Source organism: Primulina eburnea, chromosome 4 (genome assembly GCF_022965805.1).
Source record: "Primulina eburnea isolate SZY01 chromosome 4, ASM2296580v1, whole genome shotgun sequence".
Lineage (NCBI taxonomy): Eukaryota > Viridiplantae > Streptophyta > Magnoliopsida > Lamiales > Gesneriaceae > Primulina > Primulina eburnea.
The window spans coordinates 26,030,064-26,056,732 of NC_133104.1; the positions used below are offsets into that span (position 1 = coordinate 26,030,064).

General features: G+C 38.0%; 2 protein-coding genes across 2 annotated transcripts; both read right to left on the reverse strand.

Moving 5' to 3' along the window:
• Positions 1–1,501: 1,501 nt before the first annotated feature.
• Positions 1,502–2,725, reverse strand: LOC140830152 (uncharacterized). The gene has a single exon (XM_073193437.1). It carries the CDS (start codon positions 2,723–2,725, stop codon positions 1,502–1,504), a length of 1,224 nt encoding a protein of 407 aa, XP_073049538.1.
• A 1,450-nt stretch (positions 2,726–4,175) lies between these two features.
• On the reverse strand, positions 4,176–9,235 carry LOC140830925 (uncharacterized). The gene is made up of 6 exons (XM_073194505.1): positions 8,867–9,235; positions 7,639–7,815; positions 7,180–7,305; positions 5,888–6,091; positions 5,210–5,374; positions 4,176–4,827 (listed from the first exon to the last, which is right to left on the reverse strand). Exons 1-6 carry the CDS (start codon positions 9,077–9,079, stop codon positions 4,477–4,479), a joined length of 1,236 nt encoding a protein of 411 aa, XP_073050606.1. The 5' UTR covers positions 9,080–9,235; the 3' UTR covers positions 4,176–4,476.
• Between the last annotated feature and the right edge of the window lie 17,434 nt (positions 9,236–26,669).

A 26,669-nucleotide genomic window follows, 5' to 3' on the forward strand; every position in this document is an offset into this window, starting at 1 on the left:
TTTGAGTGCATGGCTCACATAATAAACCGGCCTTTGATCAGTACCTTCTTCTCGGATCAGTACAGAGCTGACAGCATACTCGCTGGCCGAAAGGTACACCCAAAGCTTCTCCCCGGGTCCGGGCTTCTCAAGGACAGGGAGCCCGGCTAGATGATTTTTCAATTCTTCGAAAGCCTTCTCACATTTTTCATCCCAGCCAAACTCTTTGGCCTTCCTTAGAGCTTGGAAGAAAGGGTAACTCCGGTGTGCAGATCGGGAAATGAAACGTGATAGGGCGGCGATTCTCCCTGTGAGTCTCTGCACATCCTTGACCGACTTTGGGGATGTCATTTCAGTTATAGACCTGACTTTTTCCGGATTGACCTCAATTCCTCTCTCGGTGACCATGAACCCGAGGAACTTGCCACTCTTAACCCCAAACGTGCATTTGGCCGGGTTTAACCTTACCCCATACTCCCGAAGAGTATAGAAGGTCTCCTCGAGGTCTGGGATGAACTCAGTGTGCGCCCGGGATTTCACCAAGATATCGTCCACGTAAACCTCGATATTCCGCCCGACTTGCTTGGTGAATATCCTGTCCATCAATCTCTGGTATGTGGCCCCGGCATTTTTTAATCCAAAGGGCATGACCACATAGCAAAAGGTTCCTCCCGAGGTAATGAAGCTGACCTTCTCCTGATCTTCCCGGTCCAGGGGGATCTGATGGTACCCCTGGTATGCATCCATGAAACACAGCAATTCATACCCCGATGTCGAGTCCACCAACTGATCAATCCGGGGTAGAGGGTAGCAGTCTTTTGGGCAGGCTTTATTTAGATCCCTAAAGTCAACACACATCCTCCATTTGCCGGCTGATTTGGGGACCAAGACTACATTGGATAGCCAGGTGGGAAATTGGACTTCTCTGATCTGCCCGGCTTTCAATAGTTCTCCCACATGATCAGCAATCACTTTATCCTTTTCGGGACCAAAGTGTCTCTTCCTCTGCTTCACTGCCCGAGAACCCGGGATGATATTTAACTTGTGCTCTGCTACGCGAGGGGAGATCCCTACCAACTCTGATGAAGACCATGCGAAGACGTCCACATTCTTCTCTAGGCATCGTAACAATTGGGCCCGGGTGGCTGGTTCAAGGTCCCGGTCTATTTTTGTTGTCTTCATGGGCTGCCCGGGCAGGATGCTTACTTCCTCCTGCTCATCTCCTTCCACCATGTGCACCTGTTGGATAGAATGCACCTCCTCTTTCCCTGGCCTCCTACTCTCTCCAATTCGCCGGGCTCTTTTATTTTCAACCCTGACTGTTTCTGCATAGCACTTGCGGGAGGATGGCTGGTCCCCCCTTACCTCTCCAACTCTGTTCCCCACCGGGAACTTTAACTTCTGATGGTAAGCCGAGGCTACAGCTCGGAAAGCGTTCATAGCCGGCCTGCCCAAAATGATATTATAAGAGGTAGGAGCATTTACCACAGTGAAAACCGTCATTACCGCCTTTCTGAGCTCCTCAGCTCCTATTGTGAGGGGCAGGGTGATTTCCCCCCGAGGGTAAACTGTGTGGCCAGCAAATCCGAATAAAGCCGTTTCCACTGGCCGCAACTGGTAGTCCTCCAAATTCATCTGGTCCAGGACCTCCTGAAAAATAATGTTCACCGCGAATGTCATAATTTGCCACTTTCGCTTGGATGACCAGGGCATCATTGTGTGGGAGGCTGACTCCCTGAAGATCCCGAGGGCCAAAGCTGATTACCGGCCCCTCATCCCTCGCTGCATCCTCCACTCCAAAACTCTCATGTCGGGAATATGCTTTCCTGGCCCGGTTGGAATCTCCATCCGTTGATCCCCCAGAGATCATCTTAATCACCCCAAGGGTGGGCGATCCTCCTCCATCTTTGTTTTCCCGACCGCGAGATGTTTGACCGGTGCTATCTTTCTTTTCTTGTCTGACCTGGCCCTTGTCCCCCGGCCTGTACCCTGCATCTTTATTTACCCACGGGGGTCCCCGGGGCTTCTTTGTTAACTGTGCCTGCTCACCAGGGCCCGACTGGGAAGGGGCCCGTTTCAGTCTTCGGCACTCACTTGTGCTATGAGCACCTTCTCCATGATAGGAGCACATCTTGGGAGTGTGTGGCAGGCTTGGAGGTGATCGGTATAATTTGGGTCCCTGATCACCGTCGCAAAGATGGACTCCTTCACCCCGGTGCGGCTTCATGGGAGTGTATCGAGAGAAACGCCCGAGATTATTTCCCCGGGCGTTGTCATCAACTTTCCCAACTCGGTCACTTCTTTCTCTGCGGGTGGACTCCCTTTTCTGCCGCTGTGCTTCCTCCATGTTTATGTATTTTTCCGCTCGGGACAGCAGAACTTCAAAATTCCCGGGCTGCTTCTTCACCAGGGACCTGAAAAAATCTCCTTCTCTGAGTCCCTGCGTGAACGCTGTAGTTTTGGTCTCAGGAGCACAAGCCGGCACCTCCAGGGATGCTTTATAAAACCGACGAATGTACGCCCGCAGAGACTCATCACCTGACTGCTTTACCTCGAACAGACTGAAAGCAGTCTTCTTGTACCTCTTGCTACTGCTAAAGTGGTGCAAGAAGGTGACTCTGAAACCTGCAAAGGATTGTATGCTCTGGGGCTCCAACTTCTCGAACCACCTTTGGGCAGAGTCCACCAGGGTGGTGAGGAATACCTTGCACTTGATTTTGTCAGAATAGCAATGTAACATGGTCATATTCTCAAACCGGGTGAGATGCTCATTAGGGTCTGAGTTTCCATCATACTCCCGTATTTTGGTAGCTTTGAAATGAGCAGGGAGAGGCTCACTTACAATCTCCAGGGAGAAGGGGCATCCCCGGGAATCAGCCGGGGTTGAAATATGAGATGACCCGGCTTTGGCTTCCAACTCTTTCACTTTCTTCTTCAATCTTCTAGCTCCTGGGCCATAGTAAAGGTAGGAGCTTTGGAAAACGCCTGGAAATTTTCTTCTCTGTCTCTCTCTTTCTCGGGAGGAGATTCTCCCATTGCCTCCTTTTCTTTTGACTGGCTGGGTTCAGGCAGGGCCCTTTCGGCGAGGGCTTTTTGGACCGCAGCAGCTATCAACTGAGTCAACTCCTCTGGGAGGTGACTGGGCGATGGATTTTCTTGACCTCCTTCAGGATTGTGAGGACCAGAGTGGTTCCCAGTATTTTTACGAGTGGTAACCATATCTACGTCTTTAGCTAAAGTTCCCACAGACGGCGCCAATGATGTCAACCGGGCAAATCGGGTAGTAGCCGGGTGTGCAATTTGTCAAGTCGGATGCGTGGATGTACGTGCGATTGAATATTTTTAAGTGTAAGTTGCTAGTAATCCGGGCCAGTTGAGTTCCTTGTCACCTGAAGGGTAACGACCGGGATGACTTGCGTAGTAATCCTGAAATCATAGAACGTTAGGGAGGCGCCGGAAGTTATTCCGGCGTATCCACTCCGACGCTCAAGTCAGTAATGCACGCAAAGGAAAACTGGGAGAGAAAATAAGAGTGTTCGTGAGTGTTTGTGAGTAAAAAAAGAGAAAAAGACCCCCTTCCTGAAATACCACTGAGGGTATTTATAGATGAAGCTGGTAGATAACTTGCCCGCAAAGTTCGGATGGTGGTACATGATTCGGGGTCATGGGCCACGTTGCAAAGTAGTGGGCCACGTACTAAGAGTTGACCTGGTCATGGAACGTGGGAGAATGAGCTCCGCGATATCCGGAAGATGTGGTGATCAGGGAGAGAATGTGTCTCTTTCTCGGGTGTTTCCCACCTGGGTGCCTCTGAGGTACTTCTCGGACCGGGAAGTTTTTACCCCGGGTATTGGCTGATTACTCCCCGGACGGTGGCTCGCCAAGTGGTTCATTGAGAATTCTTCTGACAATTGAGTGCACAACTCGCCGGACGTCTGAAGATCCGGGATCCTTTTTTCACACCGACTCACTTTAGGTAATTGTACTTCGGTATCTTCTCCCCGTTCTGATCTTGCCCGAGTTCGAGAATCTCCCGGGTCAGGGTCTATACCCGGGCCCGGGTTCCCTTGGGGGCATCAGAAGGCTATGTTGATGGATATTTGTCGTTAATCGCAGGGAACAGCGAGATGTCATGATAATTAAGACGCATGTTTGAATAGTCTTTAGTTGATATTAAATTGCATATTTCAGAGAAGAAACACAAGCATAAATATGTGATCCTTGTAAAACATACGTAGCTTAGTACAAAATAAGCTTCCAGTGACACCCTATAACAAGAAAAAAGATGAGCTTTATTACCAAGTGAAGACAAAATCAATTATCCCTTTTTAGACACTCATCATTTAACAACGGCAAAAATTTAATGTGAAAATTATCACTAATACATCAATTTACAACATCCGACAAAAACATGCTTATCAGAATATATCAAGAACGTCACACCGATAAGAATTCAAACCTGTTCAAATGGGATGCAAATCAAACCAGAGCCTCGACTCAATGTCTTCTTGAATCTGATGGCATTTGAACATAAGGGTTCACTGGGATGACAGTTTGGGATGCTTCTTTGAGATCTAGAGAAGACGAAATCTGAAACATAAGCGGAATTGCTCCCTGCGGAGGGGTTGGAGTGGGAGGAGGTGTTGCATCAAATGATTGTGAAGGTATCTTGATGGGGTAGACTTCAGTGACCTCTTCACTGCCTTCATCTAAGTACACTACATCCTGCATTGTGAGCTGGTGGTACTCGACAATCTCCCTCAGGAAACGGTTTTCTCGTGTGTAGACTGAGTTCTCTTGTGCAAGTCTTGCTTTCTCAGCTAGAAGAGTCTCAAGCTGAAGCCTTATCTGATGAGACAATATTATTAGAAGACTATTAGATTATTATACATGGCTTGCAGAAAAATAGTGGCAATCAATCATATCGCATAAGGGAAAGAAGTGTACTTAAAATGGAGACCGTGTGAAAAAAGTAGTATGAAATGAACTGATTGTTATATTAATTATATACACATATGCGGGCGTGCACAAATACAATTATAATTTTGCAAAAATGAAAATAAATGTCTTCTATGCAAACTTTAGTTGCATCATTACGGAGTAAACAGCAGTCCTGGAAACATGCAAACAGAGATGAATAAGACAGATCACAAATTTTAGATTTTATATTGATTCTTATATGGCCATGATAGGTGCTCTCTTTATTTGTACAAGAAGATAGATTACTAACCAAATCATCATCTTCTGGGTTATCTCCTTTTTCTTTGCTTTCCCTAAGAATTCTATTTTCTTCTTCCAGCTGAGCACATCTCTCCTTTGCAAATGCCAGGTCAGCCTTGACAGCCTTAAGCTCTCTCAAAAGAAGTTTTGCTTTCGCAGCCATTGCCATTGCAACCTGATGTAGATGATAATCTCTTTTATTTCATAAATACAACCCCAAAAGAGACGTCTCAACATTAAATACAGCGAAACTAAATCCTGGCATGTAATATAATGATTATAGTGATTTCCCTACCAACAACGTGCACTCATTTTTAGCCAAAACGATAAAGTTGTAACAAGAAGTTGACGATTGTCCAACAGACCATGCAATCAGAACCAAGCAGTACGTCCCTAACATAAAGTAATCCTTCTTGGGACCCGAAATGATTTAACATCATTAGACATCTGTTATTTTTTAAAATCTACGCAAGTAAAACTTCATAACCAATAAACATAGATTGCTCTTGATTAAACATGGGAAACCCATATCATATTCCCATGCATTGGAGTTAGCTTCCTTTAAGGCACAATAGAAAAGCATCATGTTTTGAACTGTTAAATACAGTGGAATAAAGGAGCATAAAAAGGTCAGTATGTACAAGCTAGTGATTTGATTACAATCAGTACTACACAATTGGCACCTTACGTCGCGAGATGCCTTCAGTTGAGTTTCCAAGTCCATATGTGTCTGTGGTTGCGTACGAGATGGCATCATGAGCTGCTGCCGCAAAGTACCAACACTTGATCCTTGATTCTGTGATGTTGAGCTTTCATTCTTTTTTCTTAGTCGAATCCTGCGAGTTTCCTGCATTATGTCTGCTGTTCGGTTCTCCACAGCTGTAATCCCCTCCTGGAAAGAGTGCAGACTATCAACATCATTAAAGAAATTGAGACAAGGACAGCGATTTATTATAAGAAAAGCTTTGAATCTGCACAGGGCCAAGGGAGAATTAAAATTTATCAAACTTTATTCTTTTACCTTCCTAGTAATAAGATTATCATTACACATGGGGAATGTTTTAGGAGAATATTAAGGAATTTTGGATGTTAATTGATAAGCTTCAGAGATTGAAATTCTTTGGATATGGTTGCCGATAAGAATGGAACCATTTTTAAAGGTCTGATAATAATTTTCAAAAACAAAAATCACGTACTGCAAGTATTTTACAATTAATCACTTCATCTTGTCATTGTACTAACATGACCTCCAACAGTACATGAGTCTGTTTAATCAAGAATTTTCCATTATAAAATTTGTCAGATTTGATTGCACAAGTGCCAGTTTATCTCCAGGAAATCACATTTCCTCCCTACATGTCATTAATCAAATATCCAAACCCGAAGTCTTGAGCAGACAGACCATAATGTAATTTATTCACATTTAATAAACCCTTCGTCACGTGTACCTGGAAAATAGACTCTCATATGCATAGTGCTGATACATTTTATTCATCAATCATGTTAAATGAGATCTATCTCAACACAACAAGTGAGAGCTTCTGCATTATTTGTGTATGGAACTTATTAAGATCACACTACAACAGCCCAACTAGGGAAAGAAAATGCCAAAATAAAATACAAGCCATGCCAGTGATGAAATAGACTGCAATGCAATTTGCAACTGGTCAATATTGAATAATGTTTTTAGGCAGCCTGATGAACTTTCTGCCTCTATCCAGTATGGTCAAAGGAATCACCTATCATCTATCAACACACAAAAGAGAGAGTGTAAAATTGAACAGTAGTTATTGTTATTAAAGGGGAGACTGAACCACCAGCCAAAGCAAATATTACCATGCGGTTAAGTGCGCAATGTGTCTTTAAGACTTTGTTATTTGTAATTATCAGAGTATGAAGATCTCATCAAGATACATTTATATCACTTTTCCCACCTCTTTTCCCAAATCACTAACAAAAGTCCATAAAACAGACGTTTACCTCAAGAGCATTACCAATAGTGCCACCAATGAAATTAAGGGATGATGCTATCGCATCAAATCCCTTCTGTAATGCAGGGCCATCAGTCTTCCGATGGCTCTCTGAAGAGTTGTATGTATCATAGGACTGCATGTGAAAGAAGAATAAAAAAATGAAATTGCTCCTGCTCCCATGGTAACAAAACATTGTGGTTACCACTGGTTAAAAAACTAGACTAATGTAATAGATCTTATGACTGACAGGATGCTATAACATCAGTGAAACACTAACAAAGCGATATTAAGAATATAAACTTTACAGAACTAAGTCAGGAGATTGCCATTTTGGATTGAGTGAATTTGGCAAATATCAACAAATAAAATTTTGAAACAAAAAGTTGTAATGAAATGAGTTCTACAGCAGGCATTTTTTGTTTCAACCAGGAATTGCAGCAAGTCATGTCATTCAAGAACTTCTCACCTGACCACCTTTGGCAATGTCTGAAGTCTGAAGTTTTGTCCCTCTTGTCATTTCATGTGGTTGAACAGAATCACTGTCATCAACAATAGCTTTAGCTTTCCTCGTCAGCATTCCCCAGAATCCTTTCTTAGATTCAGTCATGTTCTTTGGCTTAGGCTCATATGATGATGCAGTATCCTACAGTATAACAAAAATGGTTACATGTTAAATGTTTGAAATTATAATAACAATTAAGCATCAAATAAATAAAGTCCACTATGTTATGGATGGAACAAGAGTATTAATTGATCGTTCTAGAATCCAAAATTCCCTCTGCCTTTCTCATTACAACTCATGCAATTTGTCTAACTATAATTAAGAGTACCAAATTTGGCACAAAGAAGGCTCGATGAGCTCATCTCAAGAGACTTGCCAAACTCCAAGATCCCATGCTCCCATTGCTCTAAAAAACAAAACCCGGTTGTATAAAGTTGACACAATTAAACTTCAAACATAAACAGATTAGTAGAATTGAGGCCTGACGGTTATAGTTATGCAACAAAAGAGTATAAGTCAGTTAGCTCATACACAAGTAACAAAGCCTTTACATCTTGAAATTAGCACAATGTGCTCCCGCACAATTGGCGCATCAATTTCTCAGTGAAGCACAAATCTCCCATATGAGGTGACAAGCACTGTTCTTTTACTTCCCTTCTCCCTACCACGACACTGAAGCCGGACTCCATACCATCTCATATATAAGCTTCATCCTACTTGATCAGTTCTCCAACAAACCATTACCCATAATTATAATAACCACGTCTATGAATTAAACACATCTTCATGAGAGCATAAATAACACCAACCCACTAAAAAATTGATCTTTCAAGAACCCATCTATCAATGCCATCAACAAAACACGAATCACTCAAAATCACTCAGTGCTCTAGCAAATTCTTGGCTAAACCCAACCAGATACAATATGAATGTTCCGTACTTCTCAAACGTAAACTCCAATTTAAGGAGTAGCTCTATTTGGGACCATGCGGAAGAGCAAAACCACTAAGAAATGAAAAAGATGAAGAAAAATAAACAAACCAAACTTTAGAGAAAATCTAAACTACCCGGAATTACATTTGCCAGTATAACAACAAATTCAGTTAAAAATTACAGACTATATCTTCAAATTTTCAAAAATCCCAAAACTTAATAGAAAAAAGTAAACAAATAAAAAGGAAAAAAATGAAACCTTAAAAGACGGAAGAGGGGTAGGACGAGACGGAACGGAATCAAGGGGAGAAGTGAGAGCAGACTGTTCATAGGCGGAGGAGAACGAGGAATCCCTGTACTCTGAAGACGCCCTCATCGCTTTGGCTGCGAGAGCCGAACCGCCGTCTTCCGGCGCCGGAGTTATTGGAGGAGAATCGTAATTGTGGCTGGGTTGCCTCCGCCTGTAAGCCATTTCCGCGACTGGGGAACTTCAATCTGATCTCGTTTCTTAAATTTGTGAAGTATTTAATGATCTAATTCGCAGAAAATTGCTCTTAGATTTGCGCTTCTTCAACTATTTTCCGCCTCTTCTTGATCAGTGGCAGACCTCTCCGCAGTTAATACAAAGTGTGTTTGGTACGAGTGTTAAACAAACGGGCCATTTAAGTTTATAACCTTCTGACATTTGGTTTTTAAATTTTTGACCTCTTCTTTTAAAATAAAAGTAATCTTTTTTAAATATAGTTTAACTCCCTAATGACCCATCATGCTTCCGTAATTAAATTAAATCTTTTACCTTTTTGATCAGAGTACCACCAGGTTATATTTACCGTTTTTTACGAACTGCTCCTCACAGTCCAACCACACGATCGCAACCGATGATTAAAAAGGTAGATTCCTTCAGTAACACTTAGCACAACTCTAATTCGTTTCCTATCTTAGAGTGTATAATAAAAAATAAAATTTTGAAAATAATACATGAGAGGGGCTAAGAGCAAAGATCTCTTTATTCAAATACACATATTTATTATTACATTGAAACTTCCTGTAGAGGAGGAGAAACTTGTTTAGCTACTAATAGTAGCTGAACTTACTACACACATAAACTTGAAAGGAAAAATATTACAAATGATTTGAAGAAAAATGAAGAGGTTGTTCGATGCCTTCATCTTCCTTCTACTTCCTTATTTATAGAAGGCTTCTTCGGATTTGAAATTCGGACTTCAAATCTTGATAAGCCTTTACAGCTTGCATATGGACCATGTAGTGGTTGAGTGGTCCTTTTAAGATGGCCCCTCCATCTTTCTTGATTTGTCTTCTTCTAGATTATTAATCTAGAAACAGTCATTTCTTGCAATTTTATCTGTCGGCATAAATAGTTTATATGCACCTGGATCAGATCAGCTTGTATTTCTTTTCCTGTTTCTTCGAGCTTCTTTTGAAATTCTTCAGCTCTTTTCTTGTTGCCTTAATCCTTTTCCTAGAAACTCTGAGGTATGAAAAATACATTTTGTTTCTAGTTTTGGTTTAAGTTTGGTGTGAGTTACTGGTTCCCATTTGGTCTTATTTATAGATTTATTTGGGTCCAGTTTCTCGTCTTTTTATTATATTTCCCTTATCTTTAAAGATAAAAAATCCAATGTCCTTTGTCCTTTTCCACTAATTCTTGGTGGTCCTTGAATTCCACTCACATGATTTTTCACATGGTGGTCCTTCTTTTCTTGGTGGGATGCTCACCTATTCCTTTTAACTTTGTCGAGGAATCTTTGGCTTTCGTTTTCCTCGAGGAAAACGTGCATGTGGTCCATCCTCACTTGTGCTTGTATCGGTAAAGTGTTTCCGATCAGATCTCGGTTTGAATCTTTTACCGAATTCCGGTTCCTTCTGGTTTTGGCATTCTGGACAGATGTTTTCAGACCATCTTCCTACATGTGTCATGTTACAGAATTTCCGACGAGTTTCTTTACTTGCCGACAGCTTGCGATTCCACAAAAGATTTCTCTTTTTCTCAAATAAATCTTCTGCAAAACTTGTTTTTTTTCCTGTCATAGTATTTAACAGGAATGATCCGTTCACTGAATGATTATAAAATTTGAACGGGAACTTGACTTTGTCAATTTCTGTAATGGCCGAGAATTATAGAACGGATAAACCAAGATTATTAATCTTGGTTTATCCGTTCTATAATTCTCGGGCATTACATTTATACCACCTGTTGTGGGGACCCGGACGCTAATCATCTTCTTAATCATCGTTAGGATTTAATTATCAGTTCTAATAAACAGGGTCTAAAAATTTTTCTTTTTAAAATGTAAATGCGGAAGGTAATGGAATCTAAAAAATATGCATCTCAGTATAAAATACATTTCAGTATAAAAGTACAATACTGTACAATCTAAGTCGTTGGGTTCGGTTACTAAGTTCAAGTAATAAACCAAATCTACAGTAAGTCCGGAATCACCGCGCTAACTCTTCTTCTCTCCTCATCATCTTGACCCCGATCCAGCCCCACATGTTGTCATGCACACATACAAAACAAGACAACAGCCGGATAACTCCGGTGAGAATAAATCTCAGTATAAAACATGGTAAGCATGTATAGAAACAATCTAAATCATAAAACATGCTATCATGATCATATTAAAAAATACTAGATTTCATAATCTATGAAATCAAATCAAAATAAGCATGCAACTCAATTCAGATAAACATGCAATTTAAATCAAATCACCTAAACATGATGCCATAACTGAAAGCAATAAACATGGGTTTCATAGTCTATGAAACCACATTCATAAACGCATGCAGTTCTAGTCAAATCATGTCATGAATCGACTCCATGCTGACTCTAGGGATCCCGGTGTGAATAAGACGTCACTGGCTGTCACCTACCCTCCCACTCGGGGTGACTGTACGTCTTATTCCTAGACTTCGGTCTGAGCTGTATCAACGGCTGCAATAGGAGTCAGAGCTGCTCCTAAGCTGAGATACACCGAACATCTAGAGGTATGACTGTCTGTCAAGACTCTCCTATATGAAATGCAATGCATATAAATCTATAAACAGAGCAGTAGCATATCAGCATATTCATATTAGAATATAACGATAATCTAGTATGTGATTTTATTGGGAAACTCAAATAGGATCTTATTTGAGCTGTGTCTTCCCGAATATCACATGAATTATACCTTTGTCGTCCCGGTCTGACGAAGACGATGACCTGTATTCAAATTTGTCCATATCCAATCTGAAAAGACAATATCGAATACATAGTATCAATGAATAACTCAATATACAATCTGTTCTGATCAATACTCAATTCAGTATGCAATCTGAACAATGTCTGAACAAGATACAATCTGAGTCATATCAATAATATCACAATCTAATCGAAATCATATCTGAATCTGATCAATCTAAATCAACTGATGTTTCGACGGCATAACATTACAATCCGAATAACCCCGTCAATCTGAACCTCACAAATATAATTCTAGAACCCATAATCTGTGTCAATACAATTCATAATCTAAATACTAACACAATTCTGATATAGAATCTCAGTCAATATCTTTCAAAAATCATAACAACTACATAAACAGTCTGTTCTTTAATCTGACTTCAATTCTACAATGTCTACGGTAGTAGAAATGCTATATCTGAATCACGTGCAATTCTAGCAACATCATATTCTCAAAACATCTCAAAACATAACAAAACTTACGTCTTTGTGTAGCTCGAGTCGAGAGGAACACAATACTGCGTTCGAATTCGAATTCTGATGGACGGATCTTCCACAATCGCCAATCTAAAAGGCGTAAGGATTTTCTATCAAAATCTTCGGCCTTATTCTGAGTTTTCTGAGGAACAGACGCGTCATTCGAACCTATATATACTGCATGCAAATTCTGAAACGTGGCATTATTTTCCATGCAACACGCATGACCGCGGGTGCGGTCGTGTATTGTACCGCGGGTGCGGTCGTGCAATGCGTATCCTTGCATTTCCCGAAAGCTCAGACCGCGGGTGCGCTACATACAAGACCGCGGGTGCGGTCCCTCTTTCACCGCGGGTGCGGTCTCGAAATGTCAAATTTAGGTACCCTACTGGACATTCACCGCGGGTGCGGTACTAACCTGAGCGCGGGTGCGGTCTTGTCTCAAATAAAAACTCTTATTTTCTCATGTCTTTTCTTCCCTCATTGCATATCATGCATTCTCATATCTTCCAAGTCTCACGTTAACGAAGATTAATAATCTTGGTTTATCCGTTCTATAATTCTCGGGCATTACAATCTCAGTGAGACAGACCCATAAACCCCAAGCTCTTTTGGTAAAAATGTCATCTTCAGTAATTGAAGCAACCTGGGGTGTTTCTTCTGTTGGAGGATCCTTGATAAATTTTTGAATATTTGAATCTGGCCTCCGTAACTTAATAAAATGAAACTCTTGGTGAGAACCTTTCCCTGCTGGTTCTGGTGCTGCACTGAAAAAGTATAGCTCCAAAACATCTCCTATGGACAAATAATCATTATTCGCCCAAGTTTCGTGAACAGCTTCCTGGATCCACTTTGGTAGACCTGAAATTTCCGGAACGCTGGGTGATGTAGTATAAACTGAGGCAAGAGCCCCAAATTCATACCATGATTTAACCTCCTTTGGATATGAATTTGGTTTCATCCATACCCTTGGATATTTCCCTGAGACATCAACCCTATGGGTGGCTGGATTAATTCCAATTCTTGTTTTTAATTTCTCCCAGTTCTGTTGGTAAACCTGAAATGGAGAAATTGTTGCTTCGTTAGTAACAACCTTAGATTTGCCTTTGTCAATACGAGGCCTAAGGTTGATCTCTCCCTATTCAATTCCCGAGGTGAAAGGTTGACTTGATGACTCAAGATAAGGATCAGGAGTCTCAATTTTTGTTTCAGCTGACTCATCTGGTGATGATCCCGACTTAACACTTGTGCAAGGGGTATTTGAATCCCCCGCTACAGGTATAGAGTCCTGTACTCGAAAACTCTCCATTTGGGAAACCAATGGCTTCTCAATGCCTTGGAGGATAGGCCTTTGCATTACAGACCATAACTGAGTATATGCCTGTAAACAACCTGTAATTCGATCAGAGACAATTCTCTTATCAGCTTGTTGTAGCCTTCCCGCAACTTCTGCGTTAACGGCCAACTTGTTGAACTTGTTTTGAAGCATTTCAAGGTGTTCCCTCAAATGCCTCTGCATCTTGATAATAGCATCAATGTCAATGCTGTCCATCTCTTGTAAAAAAATCTGCAAGAATATTTTCATGAAATTTAATTATCACAATATCAAAAATGTAATTCTGACATAGTGCTTGCCATCTTAATAATCTGGCTTTCTCTGGTTTAGATTCAATTCTATTCTTTAAGAAAGCTTTCACCTGTGTGTTATCAACTTTCAAAGTAAATTTCTTTGCAAGTAAAAATAATGGCCATTTTTCAAAAGCCCTTTTTACTGCATAAAATTCTTTCTCGTTGATATGCCATCTGATGGCTTCTGCATCTGAGAATAATCCACTACAATATCTGCATGGTTGTTCTCCATCTGGTATGAGCTTAGTAAGAACTGTTGCCCACCAATGATCACTTGCATCAGTATATAATACCAGATCATCTTCGTCTTGAGGAATAGCCATTTTTGGAAGATTTTTACAAACCTTCTTTAAATGGATAAGTCCTTCTTTGTGTTCTTTTGTCCATATAAATCTTGCATCTTTTTTCAATAATGGACTAAACACTTTCCTGTGTTTTGCTAGATTTTTAATAAACATTCCAGCAAAATTAACAACTCCTAGAAAACTTTGAAGTTGTTTCTTGTCTTTGAGACTTTATGGAAAATTCTGTACTTTTTCAACTATATGGTCTTGCAGAATTATTCCTGACTCATCGATTTCAATTCCGAGGAATTCAATATTTCTTGTAGCAATGACTGCTTTCTTTTCAGATAAAACCATTCCTTCTTTCTTGCAAACATTAGAGAAAATCTCTAAATGTTTGACATATTCATTCATATCTTTAGATGCTATTAAAACAGCATCAATGTAAACAAACATAAACTTAAAATAATCTTTAAAAAGATTATCCATTTTCCTTTGAAATATCTCGGGTGAATTAGCCAATCCCATTGGTAATACTTCCCAAATATAATGTCCTTGAGGTGTGGAGAAAGCTGTGAATTTCTTGCTTTCTTCCTGCATCCGAATCTGATAGAATCCAGACTTGCAATCAAATTTAGAGAATATCTTGGCATTGCGAATGCAACTTATCAAGTGTTCTCTACTAGGTATAAAATACCCATCAAACTCCAGAATTTTATTAATTTCTTGATAATTAATAAATAATCTGGATTTTCCTCATTTAGTCTCACCATGATTTCTTACCAGAAAACCTGGACTGCTATATGGTGACATACCTGATTTGATTAAACCAAGGTCCAAATGTTCCCTGATTAAAATCTGCATATCCCTTTGATCAATGATGTTCATTGGGATGGGTTTGCAACGGACAAATTCATACTATTTGCCTTCATTGATCTTAAGGCAAGCCCTGAGTTGATTTCTGTCCCACCATGCCAAGGGATCCTCATTATAATTTTCTATGATCCTCTTCTTGACATCTTCCAATGATACCTTAGCTTCAAACTCTACTTCATTTGTATGTAGAGTTATCTTAAGGCATTCTATATCTTCTGGTTGGAGTACTTGATCTGCTCTTAACTGGAGCATTGTTTCTCCAAACCGTCTAGAATCCTTCATTTTTGGGTTCAGAAGTTGTCCTGAATCACCACGCTTGCTGCGAAACTGGATCGGCAATTTTCTGTAAAATGCCTCTCGTAGTCTCTGGATTATGATTTTGTGATTACAGGGTGTTGTGAACACTAATCTTCTAGTCTCATTTTCTTGAGTATAGGACTTGAACATTTGTAGAAAATTATTTCCTAACAATATATCAGCTCATGTATCATGAAAATAAATTGGTGGTGTCTTTACCTTATACCAAGGTGTTTGTCCCGCACCGCCAATCATAATTTCAGTCATTTTAATCCCTTTACATAAGATTAAGATTCTTCTGGAAAAATCTCTTCCAGCAATCTTTGGTAGTTCTTCTTCCAAATTATTTGGAAAAACTCCTCGTTTTGCTGTACATATTCCAGCACCTGAATCAATATAAGTAGCAAAATATTCTGCCTTATATTGTTCATACAACATTCCAATTGGAATGTATATTGAGAATGGGCTTGTGGTCATTGGATTTTCCACATCTTATCATCTGCCATAAACTCCATTCCATACTCTAGACGTTTCCAAAGTTTGTGTTCCTCGAGAAACTCTAATCCAAGAATCAGTCGATCCGATTCTTTTCCTGGAATTTCTTGAATGTGAACCTCCAATTCTCCGATATTAATCAGTCCTTGGTAAGTTCCTATCATTGGTTGTTCTAAATAGTATATTGAATTACAAGGAAATTGATTCCTTTGTTTTGTAATATCAAATACTATTTCTACTTCCTTCCAACCTTCTGGGCATCTAAGTTTTCCTATTGTAGAAAAACTTTTTGGCTCCTGTTGGGTTTCTATGACAGGTGTTTTTCCCACCTGTAACTTGTTATTCTATCTCCCTGAAAAGATAGTCTTCTTGATTCCAATCTAAGACGTTGATTCCTTTGTAGAATCGGTTTGTCTTGTATTTGGATATCTGTTTCTTGTATTAACGGAAACTCTACTCGTTCTGGATAAACTGCCTGAACAACTTTTCCAAATATTTCAGGGATTTCAATAAACTTATTTCTAATAAACAGTTCAGAATGATGGGTATTAGATAGAGCATATGAAATTTGATAGGTAATCGAATATGGCCTATTACCTTCTTTCATCAGCTTTTTTTCCTTGAAGTTCTGATGCAATGTCAAGGCTCGGCTGAAATCTCGATCTGCCAGGTTGTAGGCTATCCTTGGATAGATTACTCCTACAATTTTTCCCGCACAGAGATTTCCTGAGATTGTTCCCAGTACTGAATCTTATAGATTCCTCATTCTTTTATCGCAAATAGCAATATCAATAGGTGAATCTATCCCTTCTTTGAAAGTAGCCTTTATCATAATCTGGATTGCTCCAATATGAATCCAAGACATAGTCCTTGCTACTTCTATCTTGAGTTTTTGTAATTCTTCCTTAATTTCTTCGGAAGGAATTAACTGCATCTCCATTCTATTTCCTGTAAGTTCCATCGGGATTGTCATTTCCCTTCTAGAAACTTTATAGATTAGATGATGCTTTCTGTTTCTTAGGCCAAGACTTCCTAAGAACTTTTCTACCTGTCCTGCAGAGAATCCTTGATATCTCTGTAGACTGAGATTTTCTCTCATGATTCTTTGAACCATGTTATGAGATATTGTTGTCTGGCTGAAAAACCCAGACAGATCTTCATGTGTTTCGTGTCGAAACACCTCGTCTTCAGTCAGATTCCGATTCTGTTCCATCAGATTCTTCCTGACTTAAGACTTCTTCTTCTTCATATATACTTTCATCTGAGGCGATGTCCTCAAATCGGTATACTTGAATAAGATCTTGGTAGTAAACTGCTTCTTCAATATCCGGGGTAGGATCAAAGCGTTTAATACCTCTTTTTTCATTTTCTGGACAGTTGGTTGAGATATGACCTCTTGCTCCACATGTCTAGCAATTGCAATCTTTGAAACTTTCATTGGCTCGAGTATGAGCTCTTCTGAAAGTTTTCTTTGTAAGCGTTCTTCCTGTGCTTCGAGATGTACTCGATGCTGGGGATGATATCCTAATCCTCGATGGTCCGCTTCTTTGTCCAGATTTATAAGATCTGGCTTTCTGTCTAGACCATACAGTTCTTGGTTTCCAAGAACTTCTTCCACTTTGTGCATAAGGATGAGTCCTAAAACTTTTCCTCTTATACTTCTGTGGTTTACTTCCAATAATTGTTGGAAGATCATTTTCCTTACAACACAAAGGAGTTCTTTTGTTGATACCCCTTAAGCGTTTGTAATTCTTTTGTAATGCTGCCATATGGCACCATTCTGCCAATTTTCCTTTGAGGAAAGAGGCTCTTCGTGCCAAAGTATCTGGATTTCCAACTACGTATTCCCTAATGAGCATTTCTCTCCAGGGACTCGGCATTTTTGCGAAGAAAAGCTGCATAGCTATACCTTCTTCGACTCCTGAATTCCATCTATATTTAGTGAATAACATAATGTATTCATCCACTAAACATATATCGTGTAATTCCAGACTATACAGAGCTTGAGTATATTTCTTCTTCTTCTCTGTATCTTGACTATTGAAATAGTCTACCCCTATAAAGTGTGCTTTAAATAGGATAGCCATTTTTCCAGCGATCTCACTAAGAGATTCACCAGCTAGGACTGATTTCTTTATGTCTGAAGTCGTGTCCCAAGCAATTTTCACTGATCCCATAAGACTCATTTCCAAAAGTTTAATGAATCCTTCTTTGTTGAGATCGAGTGTTCCTGCTGCAATTCTCATAGCCGATGTCTAATCATCTATGAGATCTTCTTTATTTTTGAAGTCTAATACATCAAGGTTAAGCATAACCCCGTAAGGATGTATATGATCCAAAACAGTTTTCCCATAGGGTGTTTGGTGCAAAGGAATTTGATTTCTCCTTGCCCTTGTCCCTGCTGGGTGTGATCCTCCATGAGTAAGGAAATCAGATTGAGATTCTCTCATGTTTACATTCTGAGATCCCACACTTTCCCTGGGTGGTTCTTGAGAAGATGACCAGGTTATAGCAGGTAGTGTTTCACCTATTGCTGTGTTCATCTTTAGATCTACTACTTTGAGATTTGCGAAAGATTCCACAAGCTCTTGTAGATCCTTTAAACCAATCCTTTCTAAAGTTGTCATCAGATCAGTTTCTTTTCTGATACAGACTTGATTAGATTGATCATTTTTTCTTCTTCAGTCAAAGGTTTTGACACCACTCTGGCCTTTCCTTGTTGATGTAACAAAGGTTCAGTACCAAAGGATGGTGGTAACCAACCTCCTGAAGTTCGTCTACTGGAACTGGGTTGTTGTTCCAGTTTCTGAATTCTTGTTTGAATATCCTTTAATATTCCAAGAATTTCTTCCTGGGTTTCAAGGAATTTCTCAACTCGTTGTGGTACAAAATATAGCATATTGCCATAATTTTGTACTGTCTTCTGAATTTCTCTAAGATCTGAAGAGAGCTTAGAGGAATCTGGAACTATCTCCAGAAACTTATTTGTTTGAATCATAAGTTTACCTGAGGGTGCTGTAGCTTCCCTTTCTGCTTCTGATATCTAACAATAGTTAGATAAACTTATGTATATTCCCAAATATTGGAATAGATCTTGTAAATTATTCTTCTCGAACCGAAGTTCGGATTCATAATTTTCGAAATTCTCCCCCTCAAACATTTCGTTTCTTTATAATAATAAATTTTGTGTTTGAAATAATTCAACCTAAGGCTCTGATACCATTTTGACCAGGATTAGTATTAAAGGAATTAATCCATATTTTAAAACTAGAAAGGAGGTTATTTTTCAAAATGAAATTTTATAAAGGTTAAATTTTTAATTGAAATTTACACGGAGGCCATATACCTAAATATTCCTAAACAAATGATATATTGTTAAATTGATGTTTATCTCATTTTTTGATGGGTCTAATTAATCATGAAACTTGTGATAAAAAAAACTTATTTGGGTGAAAAGACATTTCATTGTTACAAATATCATTTTATATATCAAATTGTCATCAATGTTAGTTTATGGTATTTTTGTCTCAACAACAAAAAATATAAAATTTATAATTCTCATTAAAATCTTACCGAACAAACCATTCTTCATCACTGCACATTATATATCCTTACCTTAAGTTTTGTTATCAATCCAATTAGTTATCATATCCTACACACCAAACATAGCCTAATAATAATAATAGTAGAATATTCATTTAATTCTTTTTACACAAAATTTAATATTATAATTGTTAAAAAAAAATTTAAGGTAAAAATTAAAATTCTCGAATTCATAAAATATATTAAACAATATATTTCTATAAAATTTTCTCCACTCGATTTGAAACGTCCACTACTTTTATTCTTAAGAAGTACTAGAAATTTAATTTTTTTAAACTCCTCACAATTCGACCGATTCGAAAATACACACACACACACATACATATATATATATATATACACTTTAAATTTACCTTGTACTATTATAAAAATAAACCACCATCTAACATTTAAAAATCCAAAAGAAAATAGTTTAAATTATAAAATCGTCAATCGTTTCTGTGTCCTAACTTAAATCATAAATCATAAACTAGTGCGTAAAACTAGCGCTGTTCCTCGGGTCATGTGTACCTTCAGTCCAGTCAGCTCAACCATTAAGACTCCATTATCATTATTTTCATAATCACTTGCATCAATCACACATAGTGAATCTAAAGACTCAACACACCATAATCATGGTAACAAGTAATACATATACAGATCACATGCAATAGTGAAAATTAGGGGTGGGCAACGGTCGGTTTGGTTTGGTTTTAGTCTACAACGGTTCGGTTTTTCGGTTTTCGGTTTTGAATATCTCTAGTCCAAAACCAAACCATTTTATTACGGTTCGGTTCGGTTTTTTTGTAATACGGTTCGGTTTTTACGGCCGGTTATATACGGTTGGCTAAAATTTGTTGAGAGATAAAATTATATGTCACTTTATTTCTTTAAAATCTAAATCATAGTATTTTTCAAATATTTAATTTGTGAGACTTGATCATATATATATATATATATATATATATATATAACATGTGTTGTGTATAAACATGTCATACGAATATAATAACTATATATAACTAATTAACCATGTAAACACGGAAAATGCATGAATCCAACGGAATATTCAGTAATAAGAATGATACCAAGGTGTCAACCAGCTCGAATGGAACACAAATAATCTTACGAAATATTAAAGAAATATATACAGAAAAAAGAGAACGTCGACTGATGAGTGGTGAGAAATAAGAGAAAACGATCGGATTGAAAAATTGAGGGTTAATGATACTAAGTTTCTAAATCTTAATAGGCCCATTATATATAAAAAGACTTATATTTAACAATAATATGGCTCATTATACATAAAAACTTTATATTTAACAAAAATATGGCCGGTTCGGTTTTTCGGTTTTTTTGGGGCTTAAAACCGAAAACCGAACCGAAAAACCGAACTTTATATATTTTAAAACCATAACCGACCGAAAAACCGAACCATTTAAACCGAATTATTCGGTTCGGTAGGTTTTTTCGGTTTTTCGGGTTTTATGCCCACCCCTAGTGAAAATACTTGTACGTAAGATATAATTTTCATGAAGATGCATACACTTAAACATAAACATTTTCATAAACATTTTCTTATCATCATAAACATATTCATATTCATCATATTGACATTGTATCCATATTCATATTCATATTCATAAAATATATATCTATATTCATATCCATATTCATATCTATATTCATATTCATATTCATTTTCGTTGAATTCAGATCGTTAATTATGACTTTCGTATTCGTATTGGGCGATGGATCTATCTACATATAACCACAGTACTTGGCGGGGGGGATATCAGCGACACTCTCACCAGTCAACTGAGCCTTGGCCTACGTATTAACATATCATGTCATTGGAAATACGATCGTTGGGCTCCCTCTGATGCCTTCTCCTGTAAACGGGCTTCCTCTGGGCTTCCCTCACGACATCTCCAATCGTATTAGTCACAATTACTTCACTTCCTTTAACGTTTCGTCTTTTCATCACTTTATAAAAATTAAACATGCATAAAAAATTTTCTTTTAAACCAAACATGCAATATATCTTTTAATGTTATTGTTTCATGCTGAAAATTCAAAAACATTTAAAATAAACATTTTAACATATTAAATCATAAAAATCTATAAAAATTTAAAATAAATATTTTAAAATATTAAATCATAAATATCCATAAACATTTTAAAATAATCATATTAGCATATAAAACAGCAATCAGGACATTGTCATGACGTTTACTAATTTTCGGGTGTAAAATTACCGTTTTACCTCTAGACGTAAAATTTCACGTTTTTGACATTATCTTAATTCTGTCGATTCTAGACTATCCTAAATAATTATTTAAGCTTACATTAATTTTCTCACATTTTTATTTGGCTTAAATCATGGCTTTTATTTTATTCTTCAAATATGACATATTAATGCATTTTAATTCCGAATTAAATCAAACTTTAATATAAAATTCCAAAATTTAAAACTTTGACTTTTAATAATTATTTGGCCCTTGTGAACCACGACCCCCGTTGGGACATGTTTCAACTTTTAGTTCATAAAAGCCTAATTCGAACCACCTAAGCTAACCCTCGAGCCAACATCGTTTTTCACTGAGCCAAGCCCGAACCACCAAGAGCCGATCCCTGATCAGCCCTTCTAGAAACCCTCCTGGACCCATAGAACCCTTAGAACTTGACCCTAGCTGTGGGGACCTGTATGATAATCATCTTCTTAATCATTATTGGGACAATTTAATTAATTATAATAAACATGGCCTAATTTTTTTTAAAAAATACAGTATTAAATACGGAACGTAATGAAATTCAATCTAATATACATATCACTATAAAAGTAGAGGTCGTGTAAAACATACATCAAACTTAAACTAAGGTTCAACAACTAATGTCAAGTGCTGAATCCTATCTACAACAACGTCAAAGTCCGTGGTCTCTACTCTAATCATGATCTCTCGTCATCTCCTCGACCCTGATCATGTCCCACCTGTTGTCTTGCACACATACAAACACGACAACAGCCGGATAACTCCGGTGAGAAATATATCCCAGTATAAATCAACGAAACATGCAATCATATAAACAATGTAAAAGCATGTAACAGATATCAGTAACATGTATCAAAATCTGAAACATAATCAATATAAAATAATTAATCAGACTCGTGACTCCACGTCTCGACTAGACTCAATCCTAGTCTAGGGATCCCAATTTCCAGACGTTGGCATTTCTATATCGAATTCAGTAATAGAAGAAACTCCAATTCTATTAAATCGATATAACCAAACATCTGGTGTCTTGACCTATCCGTCACAGACTGTGGCACTATCGCCAATTCACTATCTTGTGACAATGTGCAATGTGCCAGTGACGATTCCATCACTATCGGCACTTAAGTCACAAGATCACTCGTCTCATACTCGTCTAATCCATGCTTCTTATAAATCAATAGAACAAGCATATTAATTCAAATCAATAAACATAATAGCAATAAGTATGTGATTTAAGGAAACTCAAGTATATCATATTCGAATCGATCTCCCTGTACCACATTGACTTATACCTTTCTCTTCTCGGTCTGATGAAATCGAAGTCTCAAAGTCAAATATGTCCATATCAAATCTGAAATGACAATATTGAATAGAATGTGTCAATATACAACTCAATTCAAGACTAGTTCTGATCAATACTTAAATCAAGACATAATCTGCTCAATATCAACGATATTACGACAAAATCTCAATCCATACTGAATCTGATCAATATCAATCTACTGACGTTTCAAAGGCATAATAATACAGTCTCAGTAACCCCGTCAATCTCAATATCACAGATATAATAACACGGCTAATAATCAATATGAGTACAACCCATAATCTTAACAATACCAGATCATAATCTCAAATCTGTATAATCTCGCAATACCGGTAATACAATATCAGCATATACGAATCAATAACTCATCTGATAAAATTCTGAATGATATCAATATACCCAGCAATGCAATATGAATCAAATATCAATCCCAATATCTCATAATCGATAACAACATAATTCTGATATCAAATCGGTCTAATCATAATCAAATCAACTCTGAAAATTCATAACAATTTCATATGGTATCTGTTCTTCGATCCGATTTCGTTATACGATGCCTGATATCGCAAGAACAACATATATCAATCGTATCTGATTCTGGCAATATCATAATTTCAAATCATATTAAAACGTAACAAAAATTACGTCCTGTTGAAGCTCTCGTCGATAGGAACTCGGTGTTGTACTCGGATTAAAAATCGTACGGTTGAATTTCATAAAAATCACAAATCTAAGATTTAAAACTTGAGAATTCCCTCGGCTTCTCTTTCTTTTCTCATTCTGAAAGTTGCGAAGTAATATATATATATATATATACGTTGCATGTAAGGGCAAGTGGCTTGTTTTCGTTTTGCATGCCACGCGCATATGCGCCGGAAGTTCTATCCGGAACTTAGCTACTGGACTACTCGCGCATATGGGCACACACAAGTCGCACATATGCGCGAGACCTTCTCGTCAGGCACCATTCTTTCCACACAACTCGCGCATATGCACGCCCACTCTTCGCGCATATGCGCGAGGTGTTCTGCCCATCTCGCGCATATGCGCGCATCTGTGTCGCGCATATGAACGAGGTGTACTGTCCTCGCACATAATCTGTGTTTTCTTCCGTCTTTTCGGTCTAATCCTTTCCGTCTATAATCACCTCAATTATCACGAAATCATTTCAGATTACGGTGATCAAATTCTCCGGCCTTACATTTCTCCGCCCCTAAGATACGATTTCGTCCCCGAAATCACAGGCAATCAACTCGTATATCACGGGTAATCATATAAAATACCAAATCAGATACAAGAAGGAGATATATACAAAAGCTAAAAGAGAACTCACTTCAATAAAACAATTCTAGAATTTCTGTCTCATCTCGGATTCTGTCTTCCAAGTAGCTTCTTCGATATTCTAACAACTCTATTGAATTTTCAACAGCAGAATAGTCTTCATTCTGAATTATCTTTTTTTACTGATTCTGATTTGAATCTGGAATAGTACTTCCAGAAATATAATATCATAATATAACTCAAAGTAACTCTGATAAGTTCAATCTCAAAATACTGGCTATACAATATCCGTATATACCAATCCACAGCTCATAACAAATCAACATCAACAGCTGTTATCAAATCTGTTTAATTCCAGTTAATTCAATATTCAATTTTCTGCCTTGAATATCAACGTCCATCTTCTGATGTTGGCATATTTAATCTGTCAATTCTGAGCTGTTTTCATTTTTTCTAAATCTGCTTCACTTTTCAGTCACATCTCCAAACATATTAGGTCCAATCTCAGGAACCTCGGAGATATTATCTCGATAAAGAGGGAATATGCACTTCTTACCGTACAACGTTTCAAACGGTGCCATCTTAATACTCGTCTGATAGTTGTGGTTGTACGAAAACTCACCATATGGCAATGAATCCTGCCAACTAGTGCTAAAATCAAGCACTACAGCTCTAAGCATATTCTTCAAAATCTGGATAATCCACTCTGACTGTCCATAAGTCGGTGAATGATATGCAGTACTCAGATATAATCTCGTACCCAACTCTTGCTGTACACTCTGCCAAACGTGCAAAGTCAACCAAAATCACGGTCTGATATAATCAACTCTCGACAATCTGTGTAATCTGATCACTTTTCTAACAGAAATCGTAGTAATATAATCATATCTGTATGTCTTCATGTACGAGCTAACACTTGCAGACTGGGTCAGTCTGTCACTTCTAACTCAATCAATGCCCAATTCCGAGGAGAATGCGGTAGCTTCATAATGATATCCCTGGAAATGTAATCCCATTTCCATTCAGGAATCGATAAGCTATATAACCAATCTCCTGGTTTCTTTCTTTCTGTCTTCATTTGTCAGCAATTCAGACATTTCAATACAAACTCTATCATATCTGATATCATAGATTTCCCTAAAATCTATCTGTTCAGATCATTGTACATTTTTGGCCATCAGGATGAGCACTGAATCGGCTGCTATGTGCTTCTGACAACATCTGTCGCTTCAATATCCGGAACATCCATAACAAATCGGTTATTAACATATAACACACTGTCACAAACCTGTTATTCTGATCGATGCCCTGTTCTGACTGTCGATATCGATTTCTGAACATTCTGATCAACTTTCTGAACTGATTTAATTTCAAAATCAATTCTGATTTGGACTGTACCATATAAATTCCCACTGTCTACTATCTGTTTCAAACACGGATTCAGAACAACAACAATATTCAATCAGATTCGAAACATCATTCATCGATACTAATCTGCTAAACTCATAAAATTGTAATTTCTGACAATGTTATCAGACTCAGCCAACTGATCACAACTTTAACTGTGCTAAGATCAATCGATATATTATCCTCGGATATAATATATTCCTAATACAATCTGTCTCGGCCAAGATTCACATTTCAACAGTTTCTGTATACAATATTTCAGTTCTCAGAATATGCAATAAAATTTTCAAATGTTCGATCTGATCAGTCATATGCTTCAAATATCTCATGATCTCATAGATAAAATAATCATAGATAAGAAGAGTATAAAATAATCAGAATACTTCTGAACACAAGGTTCATCAATCCACAAACATAGCTGGAGCATCCCCAAATATAAACACTCAATCAACTGTAACTCTCGGCTAGAAATCTTCTAACTGATCTTGCAAATCTTTTAATTCAATCAATATCATCCAGTACCAAGTTCTAAAATAAGAACAGTACATGGTATCAAGTCAAGGCTGAAATCAATTTCTCGGGCTGAAAGCAAACTCGGAGTCTCATCTGTGGAAAACATCAACAACTCTCATTCGACTGGTAAATCGGCCGATGGTAAGCTCGGTTTCAGTACATGAACTGAATACATAAGGAATTCCTCCGTTCCTTTCGATAATCATCGAGTCATAAACATTACAGATATCAAGGAAATTCTAAATCTAGAATCCTTACAGTAACATCTCTATTCATCATCCCTATCCGGTATGAATCTTATCATCTTCTGCAAATTCGACGGTAATTCTGTACTTGGTCAATATATCAATACCGATAGTGTAGTCAAAATCAGACAA

Coding starts and splice junctions, on each gene's coding strand:
- LOC140830152 (XM_073193437.1), bottom strand. CDS start 2,725: ATGACCATGTTACATTGCTATTCTGACAAAATCAAGTGCAAGGTATTC.
- LOC140830925 (XM_073194505.1), bottom strand. CDS start 9,079: ATGGCTTACAGGCGGAGGCAACCCAGCCACAATTACGATTCTCCTCCA. Junction 7,306..7,638: donor ACATTGCCAAAGGTGGTCAG/GTGAGAAGTTCT, acceptor TTTCACATGCAG/TCCTATGATACATACAACTC. Junction 5,375..5,887: donor AACTGAAGGCATCTCGCGAC/GTAAGGTGCCAA, acceptor CATCTACATCAG/GTTGCAATGGCAATGGCTGC.